This window comes from Chelonia mydas, chromosome 27 (genome assembly GCF_015237465.2).
Source record: "Chelonia mydas isolate rCheMyd1 chromosome 27, rCheMyd1.pri.v2, whole genome shotgun sequence".
NCBI classification, from domain to species: Eukaryota; Metazoa; Chordata; order Testudines; family Cheloniidae; genus Chelonia; species Chelonia mydas.
Genome location: NC_057860.1, coordinates 9,200,107 through 9,214,874, shown reverse-complemented (window position 1 = coordinate 9,214,874; position 14,768 = coordinate 9,200,107). Strand labels below are relative to the sequence as shown.

At 41.8% G+C, this 14,768-nt stretch overlaps 1 protein-coding gene across 19 annotated transcripts in view; it reads right to left on the bottom strand.

The window, feature by feature from the left end:
• Window positions 1–1,991: 1,991 nt before the first annotated feature.
• Window positions 1,992–14,768, bottom strand: part of LOC102935383 (speckle type BTB/POZ protein) — a 40,600-nt gene continuing 27,823 nt past the window's right edge. For all 19 annotated transcript variants that reach the window (XM_037887164.2, XM_007061908.4, XM_043537027.1 and 16 more), the window contains 5 exons: window positions 9,182–9,359; window positions 8,445–8,500; window positions 7,883–8,005; window positions 3,976–4,118; window positions 1,992–3,221 (listed from right to left, as the gene is read on the bottom strand). In XM_037887164.2, the coding sequence (XP_037743092.1) occupies window positions 3,077–3,221; window positions 3,976–4,118; window positions 7,883–8,005; window positions 8,445–8,500; window positions 9,182–9,359 (645 nt within the window). In that variant the 3' untranslated portion in view covers window positions 1,992–3,076. The remainder of the gene's footprint in view (window positions 3,222–3,975; window positions 4,119–7,882; window positions 8,006–8,444; window positions 8,501–9,181; window positions 9,360–14,768) is intronic.

The window sequence follows — 14,768 nt, the reverse complement described above, 5'->3', positions numbered from 1 at the left end:
TGTATACCTTACTGCTGCCTGAAGAAGCTAATAAGTTCATGCAGGTATTTCTCATTCCCCCTGAGAAAGTAGCAGCCTCTAGCTCAGTGTGGAAGCAACTGGAGGAAGTATGAGAAGGGAGATAACACGCAGATGGAAACAGATGTGTGACTATACAAAAGCTTGGGTATATCCCTGTAACGTTGTATTAAGGTGGGAGAAGTTGGGGGGAGGAAGAAGAAATTGGGGCCACAGGGCCAAGACCAAAGACTTAATTCGGCCCTCAGCATAGCTGCACTGTGGCTGAGAAGATTCTGTAAAAACGTCTCTGAAATATTGTTTTGATAAAAATGCCTCTCCTTGTGGAATTCAAATCTCCAACTGTTCCACTGGCACCAACATCTCTGCAGTAACGACACATGCCACAGATTGCGAGTTAACTCAAATTACATTTCAGATTTGGGGAGGGGAGGATGTCAGTGGGAGGTTTATGAACAGTATGCTCCAGCTCTGATGTTGTTATAACCAGATGGCTTCAGCTGTATCATTTACAATTTAAAAAAAAAAAAAAAAAAAAAAAAAAAGAGAGAGAGAGAGTGAAGTTGACAAATAAAGTGTTAATTCAACTGGAACAATCTGAACAAGTAGCCTCTTTCATGCATCCGAATTCAGAGAACTTTCATGACACGGAGCGTACCCTGGAGACATATCTGGCCCTACAGGAAAGGCTGGGACAGACAAGTCCCAGAACTGATTATCTTCCTGCAGGTATATCTTCATCCCTCTGGGAAAGAGGCTGCCAAATCTGTATTTGCTTTCCAGTAAGTACCTCCCCAAAGAAGGGATGGGACAAGTGACGCCAAGACCCATTTACCTTCTGGTAGGCATGTCTGAATCCCCAGGAAAGGCTGAGCCAGGGAGACTCCCAGAACAGTTGGTCATGCTATCCCAATAGGGTTGAAAGCTTTGTGGTTTTAACTTTTCAGTAAACAATAAAGCTTCCTTAGAATAATTAGACAGCTTTATGCCTCTCAATTAGCTGGCAGCAAACTTTTGAAGTTAGAATGTAGTTATAACTTGGGGATGCCAGTTTGCAGCTCTTACAAGGCTGGAGCAGTGGGGAGAATGTGAACAGTTGGCTCCATGCTTCACTCTACCTAAAAAGGAAGTGCATACTAAATCCCACACACAGGTTGAGTCAGAGTTTAAGCAACAGATATATTATGGGAATTTACGAGCCAACTAAAATGTGGAAAAGGCAGCGTGTATGGTAATGACCTAGCAAAGGGGAGGGTGGGGGGAAACACTTTCCTGCAAGTCACCATTTGATAAAAATATAGACAGCATCAGGATTTTAAAAAAACAGAACAAAACAAAAAAACAGGAGCATTTGAGTGGAGGTTCTCTCTTTCACACAAGGGACGAAGGCTGTGAAAGGGAATCATAATAGAATCAGAAATTAGAAACAAAAGTCATCTAATCCATTTCCCAGACAAAGCTAAATTGTTCTCTATAGTATATTTCATGCCTTAGTCTGGACATCTTGAAGTCACAACAGTTTCCCACCATCCTGAAGCAGTGTGCTTCAATTTAATCTCCCTGGATATCTGGGCCTAAAGATGGCCCAAACAGATAACCTCTCTCCCCTGCATTCAGCCATCCAGCCTTTCATACTGCTGTTATAAACCAGATCAGTTGAACAACTGCGCTCCCTTCCCATATTTATATATAAATACAGACACAGGTAAGGCTAGGGATCAACTTTATGCAGCTAGTGTTAAAACAAAATGTTAGCAGATATTGTCAAAATACCTGAGAAGAGGAATAAAATGTAATTTGGCATTGCAGCTCTGTGCACAACCTCCCTTAATAAATCCCATTTGAATTCTGGGAATGGCATGTCAGTATATACCCTATAGCAGACTGAAACGGAACCCTTTGGGAATTGGTTTTCAACTGGGAAGAGTCTAAAAATAGAGGGAACAAGAAAGACAAAAAAAGATACCACACAGTACAAAATAGTAATTATTTATATTTTCAAAAAGAAAAAAATTACCAGCTATTTTGGAACTTCTTCCCTGTAAGAAGAGTGACTAATAGAAAGGAACAGGACTGGCTCCTAGACAGTCAGCAAGTCAGGTACAAACAGTTGATAAGAATCATTTAGCAACTCAGGACAGGGACCTTTGACGCAGCATTCATGAACAATAAAACTTCTCCTTTTTTTTTTTTTTTTTTAAAAAAAGGGGGAAAAAATAAAGAAGGGAAAAATGCCAAAAACATTTCCCACAATATCTAAAAACAGGTAACCATTGTCCTCGTCAGACAGCACACTTCAGAGCAAGGATTTCCCGGTCCTGGAAAGCCAATGTAGATTTGCAAAGGCTGCCTTTAGTCTATTCACATCCTCCTCAGCACACAGCTTTTTGCTGTCCCTTTTCACTTCAACTTGTCATTCAGTATAAAGATTTTTTTTTTTTTTTTTTTTTTTTTTGCAATCAACATACAAGTGCTACTAACAGAGAAACTGATCTTCTTGTTGCTGAATGGCATTAAGGAGTTACACAAATGTCCAGTTTTTAGCACAACTGGAAGGACTTAAATTCTTTTATATAAATACTACTGGAGCTCCCACCATGTATTTCCTCTTCGGAACCTCACTGGAAATTCTCTTCTTTTCCTACTCTCTCCAAAACTAAAACGTCCTCTTTGCTCCAGGTGTCTGACGATTTTTTCTGTGCTGTCAGACACAGAAACGTTATTTCCCGCCAGTACCACTACTGGGATAGTCTGAGTGGGCAGGTGCTTATACAGAACCCCGTAGTTTTTGACTCAGCCAAGTCGAAGGGAACACACAGACGATGCAGCGACAGGGATTCGTTAAGTTGAACAGCCCCTGAGCCCCAGGCCCACCCTCCCCCCTCTCCCCAAGTTACTTGGTGCTGTTTTTAAAAGTCTGGGTGTCATGAAGCAGTCTTTCCCCCCACAACAGAGTAAAAGCTCCTCAGATTGCGCTGTCTACCTGATGGTCAAGGTCAGAGCAGCAATGGCTGCTGCTGCTTCCAGAAAAACATGGGGTCATGTGACAGGCACGGCCTTATGATTGCTTCAGTCGCTTACGTGGTGGTCCCAGGAAGGGACACTGTGCAGAGGCCAAAGAGCGATATGCCTCAGCCACCAAATGGGGATGTGATACCACCATGGACTTCCAGCCTGAGGTCTCCATGACATCAGAAGCATGACTAGAAAGAAAACAGAACATTATAAATCTGTAGTTATTGACTTTGCTGGGTAAACAATATTAAAACAGATTTTTTTCACATGCCCTGAGGATGTTCTCTCTCTCTTGTTTTGGAATCTCTCTTGTTTAGTGCACATGTTATCACTTACAGTATGTTCACAAGTTTTGGTCCTGCAGGTCTAGCTTTTGCTTTGCACTGTCCCTTCAGCATGGTAAGATTTAATGATTCAAACATGAATGTTCCAAGGCCAGAAAGACACAATGCATCTCTCTTTTAACCCCCATTCATGACAAGAGATACGATTTCTCCACATAGCTGGGAGACAAGAGAATTATCAGCTAGCACCACAAGAGATTTCACACATCGATATAGTCAATTTTACTTAGGAAAATATCTGCTATATTAACATTTACAAATATTAATGACTTCTGTCTCCCTCTAGTGGTATTTTATATTTTAAGTTCTCACCAACACAGAAATGGCAAGACAGTTCGATAGTCTACAGAAAACTCCTCCCCTGAACTGACCCAGAGAGAACTCATTAATTCATCCTTAGAAAAAATGGCGTTTTCTAGGATGCCAGACAAATTTATGTTTGTATTTGGGTACTACAGACCTATAAGGTTAAAGAAGATCACTAGTCCCATCCTCTGGGTTTATTAATCACAAGAAGACTGGAGTAAATTTAGGAGTTTGTTTTCTCCTCCAAATTTGTTTCATTCCTGCCCCAAGGGTAAGACTGGAGCAAACTTACTAGTTAATGAAGTCCACAGCCTGAGTTTTTAGCTGATCAGCACTGTGTAGGTCAGCCAGGATGAGAATCTCAGCTGCGTTTTCCACAGACAGGTTACTGCACAGTGCATCCTCGCACATCACCTTCAAGCGTTCCAGAGCATACTGTAAAAAAGAAGCCAAATTATGGTTACAATGGAGAAAGCCTTAATTAGATCTGCACTGAAGCTTTATTTGTGTTGCTTCTCCCTTCAGTTACAAAGACTATGCTATCATGCTGCACAGACCTCTCCACTTTATTAGTTACACACGCAATCTGTATTCATAAGAGGCTTCTGATCAGCAAAAGAGTAGAGTAATTATGTGTCCACCCTGAGTAGAGGAATGGACAGGCATCATATCAGCCATAACTCTTATCCCGGCCTTCTTGTGTTACAGCATTACTGGTGTCGTTGTCATGCTTAAGGATGACCTGGAACTCTAATTTTAAACTCCTATTATCTCAGATATTTCACACCACATATTGCTGAAACCTAGTGCTTCTCTTACCCCATTGCTACACATATGGTTCTTGTTCAGTGGACAAACCTATTCTGTGGTAAATGCTCCATAGGTGTTCTTATGTTCCAGTAATGCTTTGGCAGCTTTCACTCAGTTTCTTTGCCATTAATGCTCTGCAAGTCAAGACGAACCTTGCTCAAACACAAAGTACTACTTTTATATTAAGATGTTAAACAGAGGCCCTTTCTACCTGTTTCTTTTGGTAATCCAAGTAGAAACTGAAAGTATCATAGCACGTCTGAAAAGCATGGTTGAAAGCCCTACTCTAGCTTCTGTTTCTCAAACAGTTTCTAGTCATCCTGTGTTGCAACAGTCTCAGTAGGGCCAGGTCAGTAGTCTGATAAGAAACTGAAAGGGAACACTAAGAAGAAAAGCAGCTATCAAATCTCACACACCACTTTCTGCAGCACCTGAATCTGAAACAATCTGTAGACACTATGATCTAGGTTTTGAAAAGCAATCAGTGATCTGGAGTGCTGAACTTGACAGCTTAAAAGAATCTGATTTTTAGAAAGTGCTGAGCATCCAGCCTCTTAAAATAAGACTTAATTTAAAGTCTTTCAGTTGGGCACCAAAAAGTTAAGGCACCTAGAATCACTAGTTACTTTTGAAAATCTTGGCCTGTGTGATCTGATCCTGGAGTTGATGTCTTTTGGATGAAACAAAACTGAGGTCCTGACTCATTATGACTCTCATGATGCCCTTCACAAGTATAAGGCCAGCAATCCCAGTATTCTGACCAAATTCTAACTTGCGTAGTTACATTCAGACTACATAAATTCTCCTAATACTTAAACATGGTAAGGTTTCCTCACTTCTTATCTGAAAATGATGAATATCATTACTGAGTGTTGTTAAAGAGATGCTGCTTTTCATCTGAGAGGTAACTACACTTCAGTGGTGGATACAGTGATCCTTGTGTATAGTTTATAATGCTTTTTGGAACCCTTTGGGATGAGAAGCTGTATTAATGGCAGATCCTCATTAATATGTGAGAGACTGTGTATGAACTACTTCTGGACTCATAAGGACTGCTTAGTTTACCTACAGTCACTACAGTGCTGGTGTCCACCTCATTTTTGAAGCTCACAGTATGAAAGGCATTGTGTAAAACTAATTTTTAGACATTCTGGTGGAATTTATTCCATTATAGTTAAGGTTAAAATCAATGGCTTCATATGAGAAGACGACATTTTTCATTTATAAAAAAACTTGATCATAATGGTCCTTTCAGTTTGAACCATGGCACTCACAGCAAGGACAGTTTTCCCCTGCCAAAGAATCTAAGCAAGGATGGCAAGTCTGTTTAATAGTTTGACCTCTATGTGAGAAAGGGAAATATACAAATTAATCTAGTAAATTCTAACTGAAAGTGTTTCAACTAGGGGTCAAGGAGGACATTTTGCAAGCAGTTATTCCATATTACTGTCTGTGTTAATAGAAGCTTAAAATTATTGTGTATACTGAATAAATTTCTTTCCCCCCATACAATTTTCATATGGATTTTCACTACGAATAACAGCTCCCAGTTATGTAATTGGACACAAAGTAGACATTCTGGTCTCTCAGGTACAAAGTTAGTTAGTTTCTTTTTCTTTCTTTCTTACACTTTTGAAAAAACTGCCTAATAGCATCCTTACTCAAGAGACTGAAATAGGGTCTCCTGGGTTTAGAAGACATGTTTTGTTTTGTTTTGTGTCTAATTACATATTTTCTCCCAAGAGACTGGAAGAGTTCAGAAGAAGCTGTTTCAGGTCTCTTGGGCAAATATTAGATGTTTTATATGCTTTCACGAAAGATTGTTTCTGCTTTTAAAAAAGACACACGAGGAGTTTAAAAGGAAAAGCTATATTAAAAGCCAAGAAATTCAAACGTAAAGCTGACTCTCTGCCCTCAATATACTTCTGCTCTTTATTTACTCTTGCCTCAGTTAAAGATGATATATGAGCTTTCAATCAATACTCTTTAAATACAGAATAAAACACATGGCAATGGTTATACTGTGCCCGCGGATCTGCTTGTATTATTCCCCATTTTAATTCTAGTTATGCCGTTACGAAGCCCCCATATGGAGCATTTCACCTCCACATCACCGGTTTCAGTTAGGCCCTGGTCAGTAGTGACAGGAAGTAGTTACTATTTGATGGCTGCATGGTGGTTTGTGTGGAACAAAGTTACATGCATCCACATCTTAAAATCCACCACGCTAATTGGCACCCACAAGAGAATCCAAGGACTGAAGAAGCATGGAGACTGAACTACGCTCTCACCCCTAGAGGTGGTCCCTCCAGGTCAGAGTTGAGGCACAATGGCAGGGCAGTGTGGAGAATCTTGCACTGCTGCTACCCGTGCTGAACCTGTTTGGTGGATAAATAGAGGACTTTAGTCTCCAGTGCTGTCAAACTGGCACCTTTCACCAGCACTAAGTTCACTTTTAAAAGCAAAAGAAAGGAAATAAAAATTCTGGTTATAGATTAAGAATTTCCACCAGTAAATATGACTCATAGGCCAGCAACGCATCTTCTGTCCTTGGTGCTCCAAAGGGAGGTGGACAGAGGCTGGCAGGCTAGGCCACTGCAGTGCTCTTGCCAGACAAGGACTACCACCAGCCCTCTAGCCAAAATATCCCCCATACCTCCCTGCATTAGCCCTGCAAAGTCACAGCAGGGTTAAGGCAAGAAGCTTCCTCCAGTGCACCCATTTCTCCTCAAACTGCAAACATCATTCTCCATTTCCCTTATGTTCAGAGCATCCCTGCTAGAAGCTGCCACTACCAGCCAGCCCAGAGGGAAAAAGCAAAGACTAAGACTATGATCCCTGTCTGGCAAAACAGAATGCTACTTCTGAGATTCAGGGGCCCTGGCCACTTACTTCTGGTTCCATTCTGAACTTGCCTCCTACCTCATCCCCAGCTCATACGCTAGACTATGACAAACAGAGATGAACCCTGAGTTCTAGGACAGTTTTTCAAAGGAGCACTTGGGACACATATTTATGACCATCACGAATTTAATAGAACAGAGGTGCTCTATTTCCTCTCACTACTTGAGCTGAGGACAGAGTGGTTTGCATTAATTCCTCTTAAGAGTTACATTTTGTATTTCTATCATTTTTTCTATGTTATATAAAGACCAGGTCCAGCTAATAGGAGCAGTTCAACAGAACTGCCTAGGTGTATTTTTCAGCAATAAACACATGTGCATGAGAGCACGTTCACACACACGCTCATTTAACCTCACCCAACACTCCCTTAGTACAGTTCAAGGATCTCTGTGAAAACATCAATGCAGCCATCTCCAAGGCTCATCATGTAAAACAGAGCATATGTCATTGCCAATCCCCCGAACAACCACAAATCCCAACTGCACCTTGTCTGCAGCTGCCAGCAGATCGTCAGCCATTTTGTCGAGGTTTGGTGCTTTCCCCGTGTAAATAAAGCACATCATTTCCTTAAAAACTTCAGGTTCCACATCATTGATTTCAACCCGATTCTGTTTCAGGAGGAGAATGAAGATTATTAAGATCCTGACATGATGCTAGAGACAGATCTCTTTACACTAGAGTTTTCTGAATTTTGAAATTATTTATACAGAGAACTCTTAAGCAACATGTACTACTCACAAAAGTGTGTAGAGGGAGTAAAAAAGGTTCTGTTTTATTTAATATCCTCTAATTATCCCTCTCCTACCGCACACTCTTTCTCAAGGGTAACAAAGATCACAACTGTCTCATTGATCTTTCTTCCTCCCTCCAGGGCAGCTAAAGCAGAGTCCTGTATCCAATATGAAAAAAACCCAAAATGTTCAAAAATTTGCACTCATGAGTTACATCAGCTGCTACCTGACATTCTCAAGTCATCAAGGATATTAAGAATTGACCTGAGACCTAGTCACCCAGCTGAGAAAGCTCCTTCTCTCTTTAGACACTTACCTTTTTACTTTCTTCCATCTCATGTTCAAACATGGCACTGAAAACTGGGGAACGTGCTGGGCGGGGTGGGGTGGGGGAAAAAATAAAACAAATACAATTAAAATACTAGAGATATAACCTTCAGCTCCTCTGGGGGAGAAGGGGTAATAACCAATAGCTTTCCCTCCCCAATTTCCCTGGTATTAAGACAGGAAATATTACAAGATAGCAGCAGTCAAAAACTCAAAATACTATTACACCTATAGACTTCTTTGGTGACCCAGTGCCAATGTAACTTCCAAATGTGTAAGTCAGGGTTTCCTGTGGCCCTTCAAACAAGGCTGAAGAGCAAATGCAGAGATCTAATGCAGTCAAATATATTTCATGGCACTGAGCAAAGATACTTCAGAAAAAGCTGGTAACCTCCCTCCACAGCTGCTCTGGGGGACACATTACAGTGTCAGTCACAAACATCCCTCCCCACCATTCTCATCTAGTGAGGAAGCAGGCAATTCCATTAAAGGGGAAGAGAACCCCCACCGCAGCACCATTATGGCAGTAAATTAGCTGCCATATTCAAAGCAGGATCTTTCACTATAGAACTATAGTTGGCAGGGATCTGAGGCACCGTTTGCTGCTATTTCCTGGAGCATTTTCCTAAAAGCAGAAGTAACTCAAAGACTTATTATGAGAGCACTCCATCTGCCATGATGCTGCTGTCTCCCATCCTGCTAAGACCTGCACAAGTCAATACCGACCTGCCAGTATGGCTTTGTGAGCCTGGAACTCCTGGCCTGCAACACACAGACAGCAGTCCGTGAAGCGAGAATTCTCCCAGAGTCCTCCTAACTCATCCGCCAAGCGGCACTCAGGTACCTTCACCATGTTCATGGTGTTCTGGCCAGAGATATTGACTGAGTCCTGTACCACACTCACCTGAAAAGAAGCAGAGTGTTAATTTGTCCACAACAGGCTTCACTTTCCAGGACATGTGAAGGGAGACTGAGAGATCAAACCCTCATCGCCCAAATGAAACACAGTGGAACTAGATATAGGCCCAATTGAAGAGCCATCTATATCAGAGACAGTCTCCATCCAAGTCCTCCCCTGCTAGATCCCAAACTAAAGCCACCTCCATCCAATTCGGCAACACCCTCAATAGGGCTGGAAAACAGTCCCCATCTTCTGGACACCACTCCTGACCGAGTTCTTTCTCTAGATCAACTTTTTGGAGTCTACCCAACAGAGAAGCTTTTTCACAGACAATGCTACAAGCAGTTGTCAGAGACAGTGACACACAGGAAAAGTCACAGATGTACAAACATCTTCTATAATCTAGCACTTGATCCACAGAGCTCGTAACAAAAGAAGAGTCTGACCAACGTAAGACATATTCTGTGTACCTAATGAGTTGTCTACCCTACAAATTTTTCCACCATTGCCGTCTCTGATTCAGCTCCAGTATTCCTCTTGCAAAATTCAGCAACCCCACTTATTTTACAATGATACATATCTACAAGCAATGAATTTCTATCTTGGGTAAGGTTTCAGAGTAACAGCCGTGTTAGTCTGTATTCGCAAAAAGAAAAGGAGGACTTGTGGCACCTTAGAGACTAACCAATTTATTTGAGCATGAGCTTTCGTGAGCTACAGCTCACTTCATCGGATGCATACTGTGGAAACTGCAGAAGACATTATATACACAGAGACCATGAAACAATACCTCCTCCCACCCCACTCTCCTGCTGGTAATAGCTTATCTCAAGTGATCATCAAGGTGGGCCATTTCCTGCACAAATCCAGGTTCTCTCACCCCCTCACCCCCCTCCAAAAACCACACACACAAACTCACTCTCCTGCTATTACCAGCAGGAGAGTGAGTTTGTGTGTGTGGTTTTTGGAGGGGGGTGAGAGAACCTGGATTTGTGCAGGAAATGGCCCACCTTGATTATCATACACATTGTGAAGAGAGTGGTCACTTTGGATGGGCTATTACCAGCAGGAGAGTGAGTTTGTGTGTGTGTGTGTGTGGGGGGGGGTGTGTGTGAGAAAACCTGGATTTGTGCTGGAAATGGCCCAACTTGATGATCACTTGAGATAAGCTATTACCAGCAGGAGAGTGGGGTGGGAGGAGGTATTGTTTCATGGTCTCTGTGTATATAATGTCTTCTGCAGTTTCCACAGTATGCATCCGATGAAGTGAGCTGTAGCTCACGAAAGCTCATGCTCAAATAAATTGGTTAGTCTCTAAGGTGCCACAAGTACTCCTTTTCTTTGTGTTATCTTGGGTAAGAAAAATAGTTACAACTAGTGAGGGGATTGGAGAACTCAGGGGATTTGGAGAGGATCCCTGGTCACTAGCTCTAATCTCAGCCAAGTTAGGTAGGAACCAAAAGTAGCTACCATGTGATGGCTGTGGAAGCCTATGTGAAATGAGTTAGTAATGTCTAAGGATATGATTTAGTCAGGGAGACCACGGATTCTGTGACTTTCAAAGACCTCAGTGATATTTTCTACTTCAGCTCTATGCCCTTGGGCAACGGGTGCCCCGGAGCTCCCAGCAGCAGCTGCGGGGGCTATGGTCCTGTTAGCTGCCCCCCCAATTTTTAGTAAAAGGCACAGACAGGTCGCGGGCAATAAACAAAAATTCACAGAAGCCCATGACCTGTCTGTGCCTTTTACTAAAAATAACCGTGACAAAATGTGAACCTTAGTGATATCTTTCCAATTTCTAGTGGATAGGAATCCATACTGCAAGATGACAAATGACACCTTTTTTGGCAGACTCAGATTGGGCAAAGACTGAATGGACCATGGAGATTAAATTACTTTCACCCCATAGCACTACAAAATTGAGGAACACTGATAGGGGCAGCACAAGTGAAACTTGGATGGCTGCAGCTGTACTTGTTTTGTTCTGTCCTGTCCAAGGTAAATTTCAGAACCCTAACAATATCTGACAAGTGAAGATGGACCTCAAGGAAGGGAAGCTTCTTGAGTAAAGAAGAAAGGGAGATTAAGCTTTTGGAGTGAATGTCGGAGATGCCTTAATAAACCTTTTTCCAGTCTTTCCTTGACAAGGTTCTGCAAAAGAAGACCCTCAATTCTTGTATCCTCCTGACAAGCATTATAGACTCAAGGAACCAGCTTTAAGGAAATAGAGGAAGACCTTCCCTGATAACTCAAAAGGAAGGTTTCATCAATGCATTAGGTCCAAATTAAGGGCCAACTGGCTACAGGATCTGATGGCTGGACTCAGTTTCTTGACAGCTTTCAGGAAGTAGCAGACACCTAAGTACATAAACTATAATGTCTTCTTGACCTGTTAAAAAGAGGCCTTCAAGAACAGTGACTTGAACTCAAAGAGCTATGACTGAGGCCCTTCTCAGACTCATGTAAGAGGAATTCCAAATCCGAGCTCAGCAATGAATACTCAGAGTCCAGAATTTTGACTTTGAATCAGCCAAATAAGATTTTCCAGATATCTGCATGGTGAATTCCTTCCTGGAATGAAGAAAATAAATTATCTGGAAAGAATAACCAAAGGACTCATCAAGTAAAGACTAAACCATCCATTCTCTCCAGGCTGCAAGTATCAATCCTCTGTAGCCAGTTACTTTCCTGGAATTAGAGAGCGATTTAACAGCAAAAGGTAATGCAGTCTTGGAGAGTGAAACACCACTTGCACAGACAGTCCAGAGAATCGCCAAACTGATGAGCAAGTGGGGTGTGAATTGAAAATGCTAGACAAGGACCATTATTCTCCTCCCCAACGGCATTCTCAATAAGTTGATATCAGGGGTCAGCCTTAGAGATGAACAAAGGAGTGGGGACTTTTTAGAAAAAGTAACAAAACAGAGAAGGTGCAGCTGAGAGACAGACAATTAAGCAATCTTCTGGTCTATACAGAACTGATCTTTAACCTCCCCCCCCCCCAAAAACCCCCAACAACCCCAAAACCCTACATACCACTGACAACCCCCACACAATAGTCTCTCAACACCAAGTGTTCCTAATTCCTTAGAGAGCTTCTGAGTGGGTAATATTCTTGCTGAACGAAAGCACAGATGCAAAGAGTAGCACTCAGCACCTGTGGCCAGCAGAGAAGTGTTAGAAGAGCATATGGCACACCTGTTTATGTGGTAAGAAACTTACAGCATCAGCAAAAGCCAACAAAAGTTCCCTCTCAACAACTTTAAGCTTACAAATTACATTCCCTTCCCCTCCAACATCAGCAACCTATAAACTTAAGCTTCTCCTCCTGCACAATGAATATAGACAGACAGAACAAACCATGGAACAGACAACAGGAAAAAAGGTTGCCATGTGAGACCAGGAACAAATTCTCTTTTTCTCTTGGGGAATGCAGACACTTGGCTTAACGATACGGAATGACAGCTGGGCAAATAATGATTTTTTTGGTTCGCTGGCCATTCAAAAAAATTGAAAAAAATTTCAGTTCATGTCAAAGGAAAACAAGTTTTGGTCACCAATTTATAGAAAGGGTATAGAGAAACTGGTAAGGATCCAGAGGCAAGCAACAAAGATGATCAAAAGGGACTGAATGCAAGCCATGTGAGCAAAGGCTGAAGGAACTGGGTATGTTCGGTTTGGAAAAGAGGAGATTAAGGGGGTATATGCTAGCTGTCTTCAGATATTTGAAAGGCTGCCATAAAAAAAGATGGAGAAAAGTTGTTCTCTTTTGCCACAGAAGGCAAGACAAGAGACAGTGGGTTCAAACTATAGCATAGCAGATTTAGATTTAATCTCAGGAAAAACTTCCTAACTGTAAGAACAGTAGGACAATGGAACAGACTGCCTAGGGAGGTTGTAGAAGCTTCTTCCCTGGAAGTTTTCAAAGGGAGGCTGGATTGCCATCGGTCTTGAATGGTTTAGACATAACAAATCCTGCATCTTGGCAGGGGGTTAGACTAAATGACTCTTGTGGTCCCTTCTAACCCTATGATTCACAGAACAGGAAGAGGAGGAGGAGGAGCTGGTGGTACCCTCCTTATAACTTTTAGCCCAGTGATTAGGGCACTCTCCTGAGACATGGGAAACCTGGGTTCAATTCCTCCCTCTGCCTAATGGAGAAGAGATTTGAAATTGGGTCTCCCACATTGCAGGACAATGCCCCAAGCACCAGCTATGGGATTTTCTGGTGTGGGTCTTTCTCCATCTTGTCTCTTGAAGCTGTTCCACTTTTTAGAAGTAATTACACAGCAACTGAAGCAGGAACTTGAAGTCAGATCTCCCACATCCTTGGCGGGTGCACTAACTACCAGGCTATAAAGTCACACTCATTCTCTTTCCCTGGCCCACTGACTATTCATTGTCATTCATGGCAATTCATAGCCATTCATAATAATAAAAGGAAAGAGAAACAAAAATTGCTAAAGCTACACAGGCCTCATCCAAAATATTTTCCCCAACCATAAAAACATTACCACAAAAATTAAAGCATGGATCCCAACCATGACACTAATGGCTCAACAGTTAGCACATAACTGATTGAATAAGTCTCTTAAACGAGGTGTCTGCTGAGGCAAATAGATACAGTCTATAATGTTGGAAGAAAAATATGCAGAGGAAAATAGCCACCCTGTACAACTGTAATTGAAGTCTTTCTTTTTTTGGTTCAGGAGGCTCCTGCAGCAAAAGCAAAGACTTTACCCTCATGAAAAATCATGTCCATGATACATAGAAAAAGGGGTCCAGCTGTCCCTGCCTTCTGGCAAAGGTCCATAGGTACCAGGAACACTAATTTCCAGTAAAGGATGAACAGAAACAGACTGCTGGGGCTCAAAGAGAGACACTTTAAGAACTAGATTAAAGACCAACATTTTCAAGCCTGGATGTCAAATAAAACTATATAACTGTATTTAGGCTCCTAATTTTGGTTTATGGCTCTACAGTGCTTTGGAGGCCTCCAAATAGCTGTAGATAAGAGACTGCCCACAGAAAACAGGAAACTAGAGGACAGAGAACCCACTTGAAAATTCCCCACTCTTTTCCTCAGGGAGGCTAGAACACACTCAGAAAACATAGAAAACTAAAGGAGAAGCCCTTTTCTAAATCTCACTAGTGAATAATTGGAATGCCCATTTCTTATCAGAGATACTCTTGGATGCACAACATTGAGACTGGGATTTTCAGAAGTACCTGGGTGACTTAAAAGTAGAAGTTTCAATGAAAGTCCACAAAACTTGTGTTCCTAAATCAGTGAGGCACTTTTGAAAATCTCACTAAGCAAATACAATACAGATCGTGTAATATACTAGAAGTAGGATTTTCTAACGCTCTCAGTATTAACCTAAAGTCTGCTCCCATTTAAATTAATGCTCC